The following is a 17,377-nucleotide window of genomic DNA, read 5'->3' as shown; positions in this document are numbered from 1 at the left end:
CTTACTACATTAATGATGCAAGATGATAGTGGTTTGCCCAATGTGTCAAGTGCGTTGAAAGGTGTCTATGTAATGTGGGTCTTAGTGGTTAATTTGAATTCAAAGGTTATCATGAGAAGTTGTCTTTACTCTTTGGCAATTGAAGTCAGACGACCATAGAAATTGTTTAGCATGTGCAAGACTAAGCCTTTTGACATTGGCTTTATTCATATCTGGTAATTTTTTAATTCTAAAAAAAATAGCAATAAAAAAAATTAATTTTAATGAACTAGTTATGTTTGGTACAATCGGGGATTCTCTCTAGTTACATGCTGAATTATAAAACACATCTTTCAGGATTCTTTCTATGATTTTGTTTTCTTATTTTGTTGACTAGCATTTTCGTACTATAGGTATGTACTCGTGCATCCTGCTGGTCAATGACATTTATATTTTATATGGAAGCATAATTTGGCTGTCTTAATTATTTTTTTTAATATTGAATTCCTATTTCTCTGCTGTTTCCTTGAATATTATATCTGTTATCAATCAGTTGTTGACTTTTTTCTTCATTGTTGACTCACTAAATCCAATCCCTTGAAATAAGTGGCATGATCCACCCAAGTACTGTTTATTACTCCATGATGTAAGAGAATAAATATTGAATGGCGCAATTCCACTGAGTTTAGGATCTTATAGTTCAGATATCAATTTTCTATTGGACCAGCCAACAAATGTATTATATAAATCTTTGTTATGCATCAAGGATTTCCCAATTATTGCAAAAGTTAAAGCTATGCTTGTAGGAACTTATGACCTAGACCTTATGACCTAAATCTTTTGAGTTGGCATGTTCAGTGTTAATTTCTCAAACCATATGACCTAAACCTTCCTATAATTAGTTGTACAATTCTATTTGTCCTTTCTGTCTCTTATGAGGTTGCATAGCTCATTGCTTTGCTGGTTGAAGCAAGAGTGACAAACTTGATGTCATTGTGTGGCCTGCTTGCACTAAACTATGATCTGTATCACCCCTCTCCTCTATCTTGATTACAACAAATCCATGATCTGTGGTACCTCTCTCCCTCTGCCACGTTGACTTTTAAAGCCTTCCTGTGTTCGATGTGTCCAAAGTTATGCATGTTAGTTCTTATTATATGTTCAGAGTTATTGTTACTGTAAAATGAAAATTGTCATCTTCATTGCTCATGCTCAATCAGTTCCTTGTTCAGACCAATGATTTTGTGGACATTTGTTAAATACTTCAGATAAGTGTACCTTATTTAGTAGTTACAATAGTTTTGATCTCTTAATATACTCGTACTTGAGTAATACTTCTCAAGACTTCTCAAGTATGCTCTTTTGGTCTCGTTAAGCTTTTAGGATAGCTTCCTTCTATACTAGTAAGTTAGGATGCTTAGATGACTGGCCTTGATATAATGGTAAAATTGCTCCAATGAAACCTGGGAGACTAAGGTTTGATTCTCGGAAACAACCTTTCTAATATAGAGAGAAGGATGTGTATATTAATCATCCTCAAAGCCTGCATTGGCAAGAGTCTTATGTATTTTCTTTTCTTATATATTAGTTAGAATGCTTGCCTTATTACTCACTGTATCATTATTTATTAATAGGGTTACCAATCTAGTTTACCACCCTGAAGCTTGCAAATTGAGTGAAATAAAACCTAAATAGAAATTTCTGTTGCTGTATCCCTTACAAGTTTATCCTACTTTTTTCTCGGAACTTGTTGTTTTGGCATATATGTGCTATGCCATTATCATTTCTATATTGGTTCGTCTATTTTACCATCTTGTGTTGGGTACTAGGAGAATGGTTTCTTCGAGTGCTCAGGTTATAGCCAATTGAGACCACTTGTTTTCTTAAATATATTTTTATTTAATTCAGGTTGATCAGCCTGTGGTGACATCTGTAGCTGTGAGTGGCACCGACTTTGATGTGCCAAGTGATGAACCTGACATTTTTGAAGAAACATTAAAAGAGTTGAAGAAGTGGGTGGACATCAAATCCACAAAGTACTGCATGCTGTTGGTGGTACGTGAGCGACGTTGTGGAAGGCTTGGAACTGCTTTAAAGGTATAATTTGTTGACTGTTCCGCTTATTTTGTGTTTTTTCTTTGATAGTTTAATTCTTAAGGTGTATTCTAAGCATCCACTTATTTGCTAAGAACCTAGAAATAGAAAGTGCAAAATGGAATTCTTAAAGAAGCCCGTGGTTTCCTTCTATCGCGTTTTACTTTGTTCAGAAAAGGGACTATAAAGAGGACCTAAGTGTTCCATGTGAACCTGGGATATGTTTTGGTAATGTGCATCCACTGGAAAACAGTGCATCTGTCTGTCTAGTGACCAGCAACATGTTCAGGCAGGCAGAGTGTCTGATATCAAATAGATCACGTTATAACCCATGGAAAATTTGTAAATTTTGCAAATTTTAAACTATAACCATTAAGTATTTTTTGGTATGTTTTGTCTCCTCCTTCACTATGATTCATCCTTCTGTAAATTTTCATTTGTATGTAAATATGTGTTTGTATTACATGAATGGTAAGTAAATAGAAGTTGTCTCATTAACTTTGTATCGTATAGTTATTGGGAAAAGAAAGTGTATGAAACATAAATTTGGGCAATTAATTGATCATTTATGAAGCCTTTTAGTGTTTTTTGTTTTTAACATTGTGCCTACAGAATGGACAATATTCATTGAAGAACTTGTCATTGACCGTTCTTCTCATGTCCATTTGAACTTTCTCGTTTTTCCTCAAGTTCATAGACTAACATTGCAACAATAAGGTAGTTGTTTTAGAGTTATTTGCACCCCGACATAATTTGCTTTTGGAACTTCAATAGATCTAATTTGCATTGGTTATTAATTTATCTCCAACTGGAGAGGATTTGTGTCAGATTGACAGCCTGTCATAATTTGTTTATGGAACTTCAGTAGATCTTTGGGCGCTTTGAGTTTTGCTCTTCCTATCCAAACTCAAAACTGTATTTCTTGTTTTCAGATTTTTGAGTCAGTACACTAACGTTTCTTCAGGATGATAGTTGACTGATTATTAGCCTTATGAAACATTTTTTAGCTCTACAAATTTGTTACAAACACATTTTTTTTATAGCTCTCCAGTGTGTTTATCAGAATAACAATCATTCTGGTCAACAATTAACCTATGAGACATTGTCCAGCTTCACAAGGATGATATAAGAACTTTTGTCCCATAGCTCGCATTATGTCAATTAATACCCCCTATGTTCCTAGACAAGGCACTAGTTGAAATAAATATATAGCTAAATGATGAGTTTTATTTGGCCCCTGGACTTCAATTTGTCTCAGTAGAAAAGCTCAAACTGTACTCTGATTCAATATATTATTGCAGTTAGTTTACATCAATGGGTATTGAGGGAAGCATGGTATGTCGTCAGTCTTTTAATATTATGATATTGTCAGCAACAAATTGGGAATAACAATAAGGCTTGTGGATCTGCATTATCATTTAGATAAAAAGGCCAATTTGAAATTTGGTATTTGAGATGAAACAAATGCGACACATAATTGGTGTTTAGGTATTCATTATGATTGGTATCAAAGTGGTTAAGCATGGAACTCCTGTATAGTAGTTACTGTTGGACATCTAATAGGGAAGAATAATCGCTAGGTACAAGAAGGTTTATGCTCTACATAACATATATAATTTCTTTTTCTTAAGATGCCTTTCTTTGCTGGCAGCATGTAATATGCCTGCCAGCATTTAGATCCTTGCTTTGAGGATGTCTACTTGAATTGCCCCGCAGACTGGGAGTTTCTTTAAGCAAATAGAAACAGATTGATGAAGCATTCTTGACCACAGATTGATGAAGCAAGTGTAGGTCATATATGGTTGTTTTGTTTGCTTAATATGATCACAGAACTGTGTTTGTTTTATCTAGTTCTTTTTTCACACTTATTGCTTTAAATTGGTTCATATAGGATTGGAATTCTATGATAAATTGCTTTAAGAGTAATATGAAATGATAATACAGTTTTGTTTTCTGGTCCACTTGTATACAGAAAATTCTGATCATGCTCCCAAAACGCTATGTTAGTCAAGTTTGTGCCAGTTGACTGCTTGTTGATTAATTCTTGATATGGTTGGATTCTTGAATGTGATGTCATGTGATAGCTCCTTGTAACTCAATTCGTAAGTTGCATTAAATAGAAATTGTAACTCAATTTTTAAGTCACCTTAAATAGAAAGGATTTGTGGACAAACACTGTGCGAACTATAAACTGGTGATGGAACTAGTGGAAAGTTTTAGTTCTCTTTTCTCAAGTTTTTATCCCAACTGTGCTGCTATTGGCAAAAGTATGGTATATTATATTTAAGTGATTTCTAATGATTCGACCACAATTGGCCACTAATTTTTATATGTAGTTTAGGATGATGCATGAAAAGTTTATCAGGAGGTGTAATCATTTATAATGTTTGCTGCAGATCATGTTTACTGAACTTTTCAACAAGCATTTAATTTTCAAATTGATTGTTTCACTTTCGTAAGATAAAAGTTAATGAGTTGCATAGAGAAACTGTAGATCAGAATTAGCTCATAATTATTCTTGTGAATCAAATAATATTTAGTTTACAGATTTACAGATGAGCTAGATTAACATGATGATTATGTGGAGCTTTTCAGGTTCTAACTAATATGATCGACGGCGAGGCAGAACCACCAAAGAAAAAGCTTTATGATCTGAAGATTCAATTACTTGATCAGATTGGATGGACACATGTGGTTGTTTATGAGAGGCAATGGATGCACGTCCGTTTTCCTACGAGTTTCCCTCTTTTCTGATTCTGATATCGATTTCATATTGATTGATTGTTGTCTTAATAAGTATTTGTCTTTGCATTTATTCCCTTGCCTCATATATCAGCTTTGCAATATCCACCGAGAGTGACTGACACAGCAGAGTAGATTCTATTTTTGTATCATGTTGAAATGTTGACGTAACATGCCTCATATATCAGGCATGTTGACGTAACAATTTCTTCTTATGCAATGTATACTTGTGAATCGCTGCCAGGCAGTGTCCTTCATTGGCTAAGTGATATGTATTACCTTTGAAAAGCTACCGTAATGATTGCACATATTAACCTCTTATGTCTTAACATAGGTATGGAAATGATGTGTGGAGTTCATATCCAGAAGATACTTAGTTTACATCATCAAGTGATATAAATAATTTATTATTCAGAGCAATGACCTTAATTGATTAATTAATATAGATTATCTACCGTACCAAAAGCAATTAGTATAGGATAGTAATAATGATAAGATTCGGTTGACGTCAGATGACGTCTCATGTTTCGATCGACGTGAAAGTATATGGTTAAATGGATCAGAACGTTGGTCGAGGTGTATTAACGTCTGTTCAGACTCGGTTCTTCATGTCATGTTAACACCAATGTCAAACGCTATCAGTCTGTCTCCTGCAAGCGGGCACATCATGAAACAGTAAGCTTTTTTATAAATACCTTTGCATTTTGAATGGGAGGGAAGGGGGGGGGGCAGAAAAAAAAGACTTCTTTATTTGAATTTTCTTTGACATCAGCTAACTTGATCGTTGGAGGGGTCGGGCCGAGCATCCCGATCCGACCTTTGTGTAGGGGCGAGGCCGAAGGTCCTTGGGAGACGCGAAGGTGAGGAGTTCCTGCTCGGAGGAGACAACGACACTGTCTATGCCACAGCACACGATCGCCTCGGTGGGCTCGAAGGTCATTTCGTAAAGATCTCCGTCATCCAGACCCAAACCAAATCACGTCGGCGCAACGACTTAAGGTTATTTACACTAATAGTATCATAATGATTGCACCTATAAATCACTCATCTGTCTTTACTCAGATAATGTGTATCATAAGTTGAGAGGAATCAAATACAAAGACCATATCCTTCAAATTATCATGAGCGGCAACAGGAGACATATCACAAACAGCGGGCATCCAATGGTGCATGTACGAAGGGGGGTTGTCGAAGGCACCTCCCTTCCCTGCAGTCGAGACAGTAAATATACAATAACAAAAATTAAAAGTTTTAACTATCTAGAATCGGCTATGGGTTGCATGAATCTTTTGTTGTCTTTTTGTTGTGAGATCGATTAAAGAATATCGATGAGACTAAGATAATAAATATGTGAAAGCAATTAAATGTTGATGATAATTTCTTTTGTTAAGATCAGCTTTTGTATCCGAGAAAACAAAATAAACCATGTCTTTACACTTGATGTATGTTGCAACCCAAATCAGACTTTTCGATGTCCTGACAATAAGGAAGCAGTGCAGTGTAGGATTGACTTGACCAACTACTTTGTGGATTTGATTGTTTATGGGTGGGTGTTCTCTATACTCGATTCCAAAGAAGCTCCCTTCTACCAATTTATTTTTGGCATGGATTCTTGTGACCCCTCCAAGACCTAAAATAGATGACATTAATGTGTTAGATTGTGTTGAAATTTTCTCTGCGGCCTAAAGCATACATTGTCAGTAAAGGAATCCTATCTGGAAAATTAAATTCGATAGCAAGTCTGAGATGTCTTCCTATCATCAAGACATAGTTTGCATCTGCCACAACGTCTGTTTGAGTTTTAAGAACAAAAGTTTCTTTACCTGATTCGATGGTATCAAGTCGTCACATGTGGAATCACAAGGATATGGACAATCAACTTCCTTGGCCATCCCTCTGCCAAAGTACCAATCACCAACAACCTCTGCAATAGTCTGAGGAAGAAGAGCACAGGTTATACTCGACCACACTCGAGGCATCTCTAAGATAGCTGCATCTATTTAGTTGCAGTGAAGGCCATCAATATATTTTAGGACGGAAGCAAATACCTTGTTGTGCAGTCTTGGAGAATTGGGGCCAAACCATGCTTCTTGCAGTTCACTCTGGCAATGCGTAAAGCAGGAGTTTATGAACATCCCACCATTTTGTGATCCTTCAAATGATTCGAGAGCTTTGAGCATCTCATTCCTGAAACCTGAAACCAAGCGGTTGCAGTATTGGTGCGTTACTGCATAAATTCATCGATGAAATTTTATTTCGGTAATCAAACTTTCATGCGTAGAACAATACAAAGTTCAAAAGCAATGATGCAAATTGTCACGTACAGAATTCTATATCCGAAAAGAAAGAAGGCAGTGTTCACCTTGCAGAATAGCTATTTGGATTGGGCTGCACGCCATTGGATTTAGCTTGCAGCGGTACCAGCGTCCTCGCGGATCAGCAGATGGTGGCACAAATATATGATGGAACTGCTTGGCGTAGAGTCTCGGATGAGTGATCGAAATCGAAGCCTCCGAGTGACAACATCATGTCGGAGGATGCATGAGATGTAGAAGAAGCGGAGGATGCAGACTTACCTGGTATACATCGTAAGCTGAGTTCAAGATGAAGTATGGTGTTCTGATGTAGCTCAATGCATGCTGTGGAAAGAAGCACTGCACAATTAGTGTCATCATCAGTATCACAACTTTCTGCACTTCATTCATACTATCAACACTCGGGGAGTCGAGAGAATTTTGGGGACCTGATAGGCAAAAAGGCCATAAGAAGATGTGCAATTTGGATTCAAATTCTTCTGCACTCCCTGCGGCACAACATCCAGTTTTGCAAACCTAAATGTCAAAGAAAGAACAAACAGCAGCAGAAATCTGACCTGCAGACTGACAAGGCTACTGAAGAAGGATCTTATGGTGGACTGTCCTGAGACATCTCTCCTGCCAATCCAAGAACTAGAAACATTAGTGAAGAGCATCATCCAAATCACACATGAATCGAGGTACAAATGGTAGCATTACACATCGAGGAAGAACCCGGCGTCGCTTATGCATTTGACGGTGGCCGTCTCTGGTACGAACCTGGTGAGATCATCGCAGTGAAGAAATGAAGCTAAACCCCCGGCAGAACAGCCTGAAAGCAATACCTACGGATTGGAATCAATAGACAACATGAACAAAAGCATGAATTGTAGGCGCAGAGTCACATGGATTGTTGTTCTTGATTTGAACTGAACTACAAAGACATCGATTTCTTGCACAGACATGAAGAGTTACAGAATCGGAACATGGAATTTGCTTTCTCAAGGCAAAAGTTAGTGACTGGATCTTACCTTGTCTGCCTGGATTAAGCCTTTCGGGAGAAGATCAAGAACAATAGCTTTCCATATCCTTTGCCCTCTGAAGTAAAGAGTAGTCGTCTGCAAGCACATGAATCATCGTTGTGCACTCAAGAGGATCTCCCAACACGATCACACAAGGACAAAGCAAGCTTAGCATGAGATAAAAGGAGCCGAGTCGAGATGGCTTACGCTGTTGAGGAACTCCGAGTCGCCACCAAAGGAGGCGCCATCGCAGTAGCGAAGCTTCACTCGGTTCCAGTCGTAGAAGTCTACCAAAGGAAGAGAAGAAGAAGAGGTTTCGGTCACTCGATCCAAAGGTAATGTCGGAAACAACAGCAGCTGCGTGTTTCGACGATGGAAGGGAAGAGGGGAAGGGCTGAAGACCGGGGTTGGCGGTGGAGTCGTTGCTTAGGATCCCGGAGAACACCTCCAGCTTGTTCATGTACCGGGTTGACCCCCGTCGCGTCTTTGACCGCGCCGCACACGACTCCACGTCATTGCACCACCCTCCTCCCTCCAAATTCAAATGAACATTACAAAGTCAATCATCTTCCTATTTGTACCAAAAGTATGTCAACGGGCTTATGTGATGAAAACTTTGACTATCGATAACAAAGATCGAAACTTTATTTTTGCATTAATGGTTTTAGAAATTTCAACTATAATAATAATAATAATAATATTTGGGTGGTTTGCATATTATTTTTTTGATAAAAATCAAATGAATGGTATTTTCCGTGGGTTTCTGAGGATTATAATTACATTTTAATCATCAGAAAGACGAGGAAGTATTGCGGACTGCTCAAAGTGTATCTATCAGTGTGTTTGAAGAGAGGATTGACCGATTAAGTTGACAATTAAGTCAAATGCACGATGCAAAGAAAACATGGCTGGTTGACCAGGAGTTGACCTTACCTCGAACTGCAGCAGCCAGTTGCGAGCGCCGCTGCCGAGCCCTCCGTGGAGGTGGTAAGCCGGTGGGCTCCCGTCCAGGCACACTGCATCAATCAATCGACAGTCTCATTCAATGCCGGTGTGCTGTCAAACGTTTTGTGCTGGGCCAGTGTTGGATCTCTTTCTCGTTCAAAGGACCACCGTCGGCAATCAAATAATTGAAGTGCAGCGGGGAGAGAGAGAGAGAGAGAGAAAGGAGACTGGCCTGCTCCGGTGGAACCTGCGTGGGGGACAAGAGTCATGGCTACTAGCAGCCTCTTCTCCTGCTTCACATCGAGGCAGTGGATGCTCCTCCATGGAGTAACTCCCAGCAACATCACCACCACCCAGAGTGCACTCATCATCATGTACGCTCGAGGGAAAAAAGAAGGGTCAATCGAGGACAAGGAGGAAGCCAAAGCAGATGGCGGCACATAGAGAAGAGAAGCGGAGAAGCTCGGAGGTGTGCATCCTCCTCGCCGATCGAATTCCACAAGTTGCTTACTCACTTAGAGGAGAGATAGAGAGAGACGGAAACGTTTCCCAAAGAATTGAAATCGAATCCAGCAAAGGGAGAAAAAGGAGAAAAAGTTGAACTTGACTACCTTTTTGGGGACCCCGGCGAGAGAGAAGAAGAAGAAGAAGAAGAAGATGGATAGAAGAACTGGCCGGTCTATGTGACCGCGGAATCCACCAGCCACAGGTTTCCTGATGCGGATTGAGATTTCGGATTCGGATTTCCAATATTGTAAGCCGTCGTTAAGGGTGAGAAGGGATGGTTCAGTAAGCGGGTTGAGGATGCGTGGAGCGGGACAAGAACCCGGATCCGTTACTGGGACCCTTCGCGGAATAAAAGAACGTGGCAGACGCAGCTACGGACTGGCAGGTGGATGGGTGACGTGAAGTGGGCCCGACGGCCATTTCGCCATCAGAACCGTCCATTTCTTGTCCTTTTATGGACCTTTCTGCCACGGGGCGGCTTCAAGGAGACAAAAGTTATTCGATGGCCGTCGGTACATGAGATTGAACGCTCCTACTGCGATGGAAAGTCGGGATGGTAATATCGTAATCCTATAATTTCTTTTATAAAAATATAATTTAAATTATTTTTACATAATATTATTATCTTGGTGTCGTTAACCGTTAACACGATCCGATTCAATATCGAAAACATAAAAATTCATTCTAAGAGCCCACGTCGAAGCGAACGAGATGACTCGAGCGTACAACCAAGGAGGTAGGTGGACTCCTGAGATATTTGGAGGCTCCTAATGGTTGACTCCCGAGGTACAACTTGTATGCTAGAGGAAGTTCAAGAACATCCCAAGATGTGGTTTGACCTTCCAAAAATACTTAGCGTTACTCTAAGGTGTTCCTTAGACGCACTTGGATCCTACACAAGCGATCGATATAGGGGAATGTCTTGATTCGATCTATTGATGCTCAAGTCAATAAAGTGGAGGGGGTTCAGTAAGGCTCAAGAGTGTTGAGATAGAGTTTGCTTGCTCTCATTTAACTTGAGGGCTTGGATTTTATACCTGAGCGATCGGTGGCATGAAGCTAGCGATGAGTTAGGGTGTCCCTTACTTTACTAGGGGATCAGTGATAGTGATAGCTGCTGATTATGTTCTTTTGAAGGACAACGTCATGGTAGAACACCTATGATGATACATTTTGTCGGGATTTTTGGTTTATCCAGGATAAGTAGGGGATAGCTTCATATGTTGTTCATTTGGAAGATAGGATTTGGAAAGTTGTGCCATGCCTCGGAGCTTCAATGATTTAGTTCATATAATATAATATAATTTAGTTCATATAATATAATATAATATGATTTAGTTGTGCCATGCCTTCGAGCTTCATATGTTTTTACTTATCATATAATATTTATTATATAATTTAGTTCATAATTAATCAATAGATATGACATTAATAACATATCTCAATCTACAACCAATCCACTCATACAATTGATTCAATAATTTCTTAAAATTTCATAATATTCAATGAGTAATTAATTCATATTTGTTCGAGCAACTTTAAAATATTGAAGGATAATTATATGAGTAAAACATAGCTCAATAAGCATCTTGAATAATATGTTAGTTAAAATTTATCATAAATAAATATTAAAAATATATATACTTTTTTTATGTATTTAATATATACTTTCGAAATATGCATGAATATCAAATACTTTTTTAATGCTCATACAATCTATAAAAATTTAAACGTCGCATGCACTTCAAAATCATACCTTCTTAATATAAAATATTTAAATATCTTCCCATGACTTCTTAATAATACTTTTCAAACCAAGATGTATTTACATATATTTTCATCATAAAATCATAGGTATAGTTAATGTTACATATCAAACCTTAAATATTATAGTGTAAAGACTACTATTACTTTTCATAATTTAAACATAAATATAGCTAATGATTTATAAGTGTAAGTATAGTTATAGTGCGTATATCAAAATAATAATAATAGTAATAGTATTATTGCAGTTTTCTTCGTTCTTCTTCTTCTTCTTCTTCTTCTTCTCTCTCTGTTTCTTCTTCCTCTTTCTGCTCTCGCACTTCTTTTCTTTCTCTCCTCTTTTCCTCTTTCCTTCTGTCCCTGGCGCTCCCACGCAGCCTCTCCTTTACTGATGAGAGAGGGGAGGCGGTGGGAAGATTTATGTCAGTTTATACGTAAAAGCCCAATAGAATATATGCAGAGCTAATTGTTAGTTCTGAAATCTTAATTGGTCTTCTACAAAAGGCACATCGATTAATGCTTTTACTCAAACTACAGGTTTCAGTTCCCATGCTAATGTTGCCATTGCTCAAAGCGGGCACCTGAAGTCCGCATCGTACGGTAGCCGCCAATGGAGAGTCGTCACCAACCAACCGAAAGCATCACAGGCATTTGCCGATCACTCTTTGAAGCGATCGCTTAATCATCACCGGAGATGCCACGGTGGTGCTTCGGAGCTGCAGCGAAGACCAGAAGAATGTCAGCAACCCAAGAGGACACCAGGGAATGCGGTTATGTTGTGTGGGATTTGGGTGGATCCAAACCTTGGATTTCACCGTCATCGCAAGCATGCCGTCGACGGTGGACGACTGCACCGACAGAGGATCCAGATGGAGGTTGCTCATGGACTCCACGATCTCCGGCAGCAGGTACTCCCGCCATGGGCAGTGCATCTTCACCACCACCTCCTTCTCCTTCATCGTCACACTGACTTCGACGCAGTGGTGCTCGTGCTCGGCCTCTGCTTCGTCCATGTCGCGTGCTTTCCTCTTGTTGGCCGACGCCTTCCTGCCGTCAGTGATCTCCCTGTGGATGTAGTTGTCTGATGTTCTCTCTGATACGTCAGGATGCTGCTTCCTTCTGTCTCTGCCGCTGAGCTCTGCTGTCTCCCGGCAGGATTCGAGCTCCTGCACTCGTCTCTCCAGCTGCTTCAGATACCGTGTGGTGTCGTCGAGGATGGATGCCTTGTCGACCTGATGAAGGAAGAAACAGCACTATGAGAGAACGCAGATAAGCCAGAAGAAACAGGTCCGATTACCTTGCTGATAGAAGGAATCAATGATCTCAGAACCACAAACTTCTCGTTCAGCTTCTCCCTTCTCATCTCGGACAATAAATAGCTTCCACCAGACTCTCCTTCTGGTCTCCAAGCTTTCTCCATGTGACCGCCGTGCAACCATCTTCTATCCATCAAAATCTTCTTCAGCAGAGTCTGAGGCGTGCCAGTGAATGGCTTTGGAGTGCTCAAACCTCTTCTCCAGACAACAAAACTGGATTCACGAGAAATTGTCAGGAAGCACAAAACTGGCTTCGAGTTCCTTAAGATGACTGCTACCGTCTTGGCATAACGCGAGCCGTCGCCGTCGAGTTCCAGCGAATTATGCTTGCTGCAGTTGCCCTCTTCTATGCAATCAAGCATCTGATTGCTTACGATTTCCTTCTTCGCGGAAGTGACAACTCTTTGGGCACCGACACATGGCATCGGGAGGCACTCATTCGAGTTCAAAGCTCCAAGCCATGGATTCTGAGTCCGAGATATGCCGGTCAATCCATCGGTCCCGAATGAATCTTCGCGCGGCTGATTGAGGCAGTACACATTCGAACTGTCATCAGGAGAAACTATTTCTGGTTCCTCAACCTTGTCTTGGACCGGTTGTGCGTGTTCAGCAGCTGCAGCATATGAACCAAGACCAAACGGAAGATGCGTTGGATCGTTCTCCGACGCCGCTTGACGACCACTCATCAGATCGTGCTCTTCCAAAGCCATAGAACTGTCCACATCATTATCGAGACTGGGGCACAGGATGTCTTCATCGTTCTCAGTCATTTGCGGACTGGATGCCGATTTCTCGGAGCCAACCGGATTCGGCATCTCCCGGAAGAAACTTGAGATTTGCTTGATGAGAGCAGGATCCTCCAAAACCTTGGAATAAGCGACATCAAATTAATTGAGACGTAGCTGTACGAGAAGTCTAGCTCGAAGAGAGGAACAACCGATCGATTGAACTCACCTTTTCGGTTGTTCCGAGCTCCAATACGCCGCCGGCGAAGGGGATGCAAACCAGAGTCTGCAGAAGGAGCGAAAAGGGAGCGGATGCGAATGTGAAATCGACACAGATACATAGAGATCAACTGGAAACCAAGACCACGATCCTACCTGAATAGATGCACTCTGAATGATCCATGCCGGAGGCCGACATATCAGAAATGAAAAGTAGACGAACATTAGCTTCTGTTGGGACTAATATAATCACAGAGTTGACCTAACTACGACTTCGGAGAGCCTAAATATGGTCTATGTAATCTACCTTTGCTAGAAGAGAGCGCGAAAAGATCTTGCTATCCGCGAATTGAGCGTTGTTCAACCAGATGTGCTGATTGGTCGCGAAGGCTTTACCGGGCAATCTGAAAAAGCAGCAGAATGATATTGACATCAACATCTAACATAGCAGATAAGAATGCTTCTGCTCACTTTTACACCTTCTTATGCTATGAACTCTGTTCGGTCGGACATGAGCTCAAAGAACTAATGGCAGAGATAAAGAGACTGTACCCTTGTCCCGGAGTGAATGTGAAGGTCATGCAAACCAAGTAATACCACTCTGCATCAGTTAAATCTTCAGGAGACAGTGCAGCAGAAGGCCTTCTGGTCTGCTGATTGTTATCTCCCGCAGAAAGCGATCCATACAATTCTCTCAGTTGCTTACTCCTCTGAAGGCCCATTTGATCGGCTTTAAGTTCCATTGGCTGAGTCATCTTCCTCGTCTTTATATCACCATTGTAGTACCCGTCGGACCACGCCAAGACACTGAGAGAAGATGCAGAGAGATTTGGAGTATTATCCTCGAAGAACACAGTCGGAACCAAAAGGCAGTCATCGAACAAAGACAGTAGAATTGTTCGAGCGTGTCACCAGCGAGTTGGAGCAGTTTCCTTACCCTGGTTGACCCGTGGAGGGAGACCAAAAGATTGCATAGCTCCACTGGATCTCCCTAACTGTGGCAGCGAGCTGCTTCCTGAGGTGCTTCGGCGACAACGCTTCATGGATGGTACCTACGTCCATTGCTCTACACATCACCTGATCTCCGTCTAGCACACCAACAAAGGCCACCGAGTACTATCACCTCAGAGCAAGCGCTGCTTTCTCCACGCCATGTTTTCGAGCCCAGTGAGAGGGAGGATCTCCTTCTATCATGGAGCTAGAAATCGAGAAACCTTCACTGGTCAGGTCAGTGACAATGACGGAAGCCGAGGGGCTCTGAGCTTAACAAGCAGGTTTGTGGAGCTTAATCTGAAAGAGAAATCATACATCGTATAGTTGTCTTCTTTCTCTGGCACGACTGAGGCTCGTCGCTCTCAAAAGGAGAAGAAATTGGCTGCTATCGTCATCCAGGGAAGACAAGAAACCACTGTCATCTTGGTTGAGCTAAACACTAGAGTCCACCCAACAGTCTCTCATGCGTCCCAAACAAAATTGACGGAAGACAAACAAGCAGATTCTGCGGGGAGTAGACGGCAGGACGTTTGAAAGGAGCCAAGGAGAGGTCACGTTTTATCTCATGGCCTCGTGCAAGCAGCGGGAGGCTCCGGAGGAGGGGAAGGTAAATCTGTATCAGGTATGAGAAGAGACTAAAATGTCAGAATGTCCAAAGAAGATTCTGATAGACACAGTGTTTGATATCTTCTCTAGCTCTCTCTGAGACATTGGCTTTGCTGTGAATCCTCTTACTAACCATAAGCAGCTCGGACAAGCACACCAGTACATCATTAATGGGTTTGCAAGCCAAGCAAAAGCCACAAGGACCAACCTAACGTAAAAGCTTCTCTTAGTGGCTCTTTACCTTTCGTTCTGAGGATTCCTCTCACCTTTTAGCATTGAAGGGCAAGCAGATCGGACAGAGGACACGGGAGAGCACAACAAATAAAACAAACCCCTCTCTATGTGTGTATAAGAGAGAGAGAGGGCATGATTGAGGTACTTTTACGAATTGGATCACAACTTGCAGCAAAAATTCCTGTAGAGAACACTGCACAGCCGACAGATGCAACAACATCTATCAAAAATACAACAGATGCAACAAATGGAACAGCCATTCCTAAATTTTCTATTACTTTTGTAGCAGAACAAGTTGTAGGAGGAGAGGTGCACGATTATGCTAGAATTGATTAGGATGGTACACTCGTGACATTTGGCTTACATACAGTTTATGAGCTCACTATAAGAATGTTGTTAATAGACTCGAAAAGATTATTAGCATTTCAAATGACCTTCTCCTCTCTCTCTCTCTCTCTCTCTACCGAGGAAGAAAGGAGTGTGGAGCTGACCTGCTGGAAACAATGTGAGCTGGAACTATCGGAGTGTGCACCTTCATCCATTCACCACAGGAACTGCGTGCATCAGCATGCAGCAGGCCCCTTCCTGCAAGAATATATTCTTGTCAGTCTGCTGCTCCTCCTCAGGGTTGGATATTGAGGATTCCAAGAGAATTTCTAAATGTTGCACATGGACTTCTTTTTACCTTTAATCATTGTGAGACACTGCACCCTTTGATCATTGCAGGTTACAGTCATGCTTTCATGCTCTTATCCTTTTGCAAATGGTGGCACACAGGTTAGCTGATACTTGTTCCCTCATCACTAGGATTATGTCATCAAGTAAGAAGCTCACTAAGCATTCCTTTTTGGGTCTCAATAAACCAGGAGTGTGGCTACAAGATATGCTAACCTAAAAAATACTTTACCTCTAGTATTTAATGCTGGAACACAAACTTGCAGAATGATATAGTCGAACTTGATTTCTTCATAGCAAGATTCCATAAAACCCATAAATTTACCTTTGCAAAGTCATATCTAAGAGTGCATAAGGTATGCATCAATGTGTGTATGCGAAGGGTCAATACAGGGTATTCTTTCTTGCAAGCAGAAAGAGCTATCTGGTAGCGGTTTCAGAAGCTTTTAGGTTGATAAACCATTAGAAATAGTGATCCCACGATCCCCGTGAGAACGTCATCATCCTAATCCGACACTTCACAGTGGTGGTAAAGCTTGGCTTTGGGTTCCCAACGCCAAACAGTGGAGCAGCAGCAGTAGCAACAGTGACAACTCCTTGAGGAGGAAGACGAGGAGGGGCCTCCACCGAGAGAGAACTGAGTTGATGTGGATGTGACCAGCATGCGGCACTGAGCTCCCTCACATGGACCATCTCCTGTCCTCAGATCTTCCACGCCATCGTCTTCGTGGAGGAACGATCGGATCATACCAGTCCAACGGTTGCCTCTCCGTGAGAAGAAGATGGCGACGACTTACTTGCGTCTTCATGCGGAGACAAATCTACACTGCATGTCCAACTTGCATGTCCTGTGGATTTACTTTCTTACTGCTGGGTAAGGTAAAGAATCTTTGGGATTCGCACCGAGTGTTGGAATCGGAGGAGCGACGCATCTTTCTCACTCATTTGGCATCAAGCTGCACCATCGATCACATCACATGTCAGGGACTCTGTGGTCATGTCGAGTAGATAATCGAGATGAAATGGGACATTCAGATGTTATAATCCTAGGTTTCTTATTCTTCTATGAAATTAATGATCCAAACTAGCAACTACTTATAGTGTTTGACTGTTCTTTCTGTTGACTAGAGAGAGGAGTAAGCTCAATCCCAAAGATCATGGCTAAAAATAAAGCCATCTATCTCAACATTACCTTCATATTCCTCCCAAACACTTATCTTTCCTCTTGAACAAAAAAATATTATTTTGATCAATGCAGCTAT

The 17,377-nt window shown here is 41.0% G+C and overlaps 3 protein-coding genes across 19 annotated transcripts in view; 1 reads left to right on the top strand and 2 right to left on the bottom strand.

Annotated features, from left to right (window-relative positions):
- LOC135627764 (tripeptidyl-peptidase 2-like) overlaps window positions 1–5,058 on the top strand; it is a 51,191-nt gene extending 46,133 nt beyond the window's left edge. For both annotated transcript variants that reach the window (XM_065134011.1, XM_065134010.1), the window contains 2 exons: window positions 1,888–2,076; window positions 4,669–5,058. In XM_065134011.1, the coding sequence (XP_064990083.1) occupies window positions 1,888–2,076; window positions 4,669–4,827 (348 nt within the window). In that variant the 3' untranslated portion in view covers window positions 4,828–5,058. The remainder of the gene's footprint in view (window positions 1–1,887; window positions 2,077–4,668) is intronic.
- Window positions 5,059–5,542: 484 nt separating this feature from the next.
- LOC135581637 (pectin acetylesterase 9-like) lies at window positions 5,543–9,762 on the bottom strand. 13 transcript variants are annotated; one of them, XM_065133116.1, is made up of 13 exons: window positions 9,309–9,761; window positions 9,065–9,147; window positions 8,534–8,663; window positions 8,339–8,418; window positions 8,141–8,227; window positions 7,830–7,954; window positions 7,688–7,748; window positions 7,559–7,618; window positions 7,392–7,454; window positions 7,178–7,283; window positions 6,864–7,042; window positions 6,639–6,749; window positions 5,543–6,022 (listed from the first exon to the last, which is right to left on the bottom strand). In XM_065133116.1, the coding sequence occupies exons 1-13, from the start codon at window positions 9,448–9,450 to the stop codon at window positions 5,927–5,929; spliced, it is 1,323 nt and encodes a 440-aa protein (XP_064989188.1). In that variant the 5' UTR covers window positions 9,451–9,761; the 3' UTR covers window positions 5,543–5,926. The 13 variants fall into 13 exon arrangements, with proteins under 13 accessions (XP_064989188.1, XP_064989190.1, XP_064989187.1 ...); XM_065133118.1 differs by having other exon boundaries at window positions 7,392–7,469; window positions 7,890–7,954; window positions 9,309–9,760; XM_065133115.1 differs by having other exon boundaries at window positions 7,392–7,469; window positions 9,309–9,758.
- Window positions 9,763–11,834: 2,072 nt separating this feature from the next.
- On the bottom strand, window positions 11,835–16,179 carry LOC103970344 (transcription factor EGL1). Of its 4 annotated transcripts, none has more exons than XM_065134016.1 (9): window positions 15,932–16,179; window positions 14,545–15,213; window positions 14,160–14,414; window positions 13,915–14,011; window positions 13,764–13,778; window positions 13,618–13,674; window positions 12,645–13,529; window positions 12,151–12,600; window positions 11,835–12,063 (listed from the first exon to the last, which is right to left on the bottom strand). In XM_065134016.1, exons 2-9 carry the CDS (start codon window positions 14,679–14,681, stop codon window positions 11,989–11,991), a joined length of 1,971 nt encoding a protein of 656 aa, XP_064990088.1. In that variant the 5' UTR covers window positions 14,682–15,213; window positions 15,932–16,179; the 3' UTR covers window positions 11,835–11,988. The 4 variants fall into 4 exon arrangements, with proteins under 4 accessions (XP_064990088.1, XP_064990089.1, XP_064990087.1 ...); XM_065134017.1 differs by lacking the exon at window positions 15,932–16,179 and having other exon boundaries at window positions 14,545–14,805; window positions 14,916–15,420; XM_065134015.1 differs by lacking the exon at window positions 15,932–16,179 and having other exon boundaries at window positions 14,545–15,420.
- Window positions 16,180–17,377: the final 1,198 nt, after the last annotated feature.

This window comes from Musa acuminata, chromosome BXJ2-11 (assembly GCF_036884655.1).
Source record: "Musa acuminata AAA Group cultivar baxijiao chromosome BXJ2-11, Cavendish_Baxijiao_AAA, whole genome shotgun sequence".
NCBI lineage: Eukaryota > Viridiplantae > Streptophyta > Magnoliopsida > Zingiberales > Musaceae > Musa > Musa acuminata.
The sequence above is the reverse complement of the archived record's forward strand: the minus strand, read 5'-3'. Positions and strand labels throughout refer to the sequence as shown.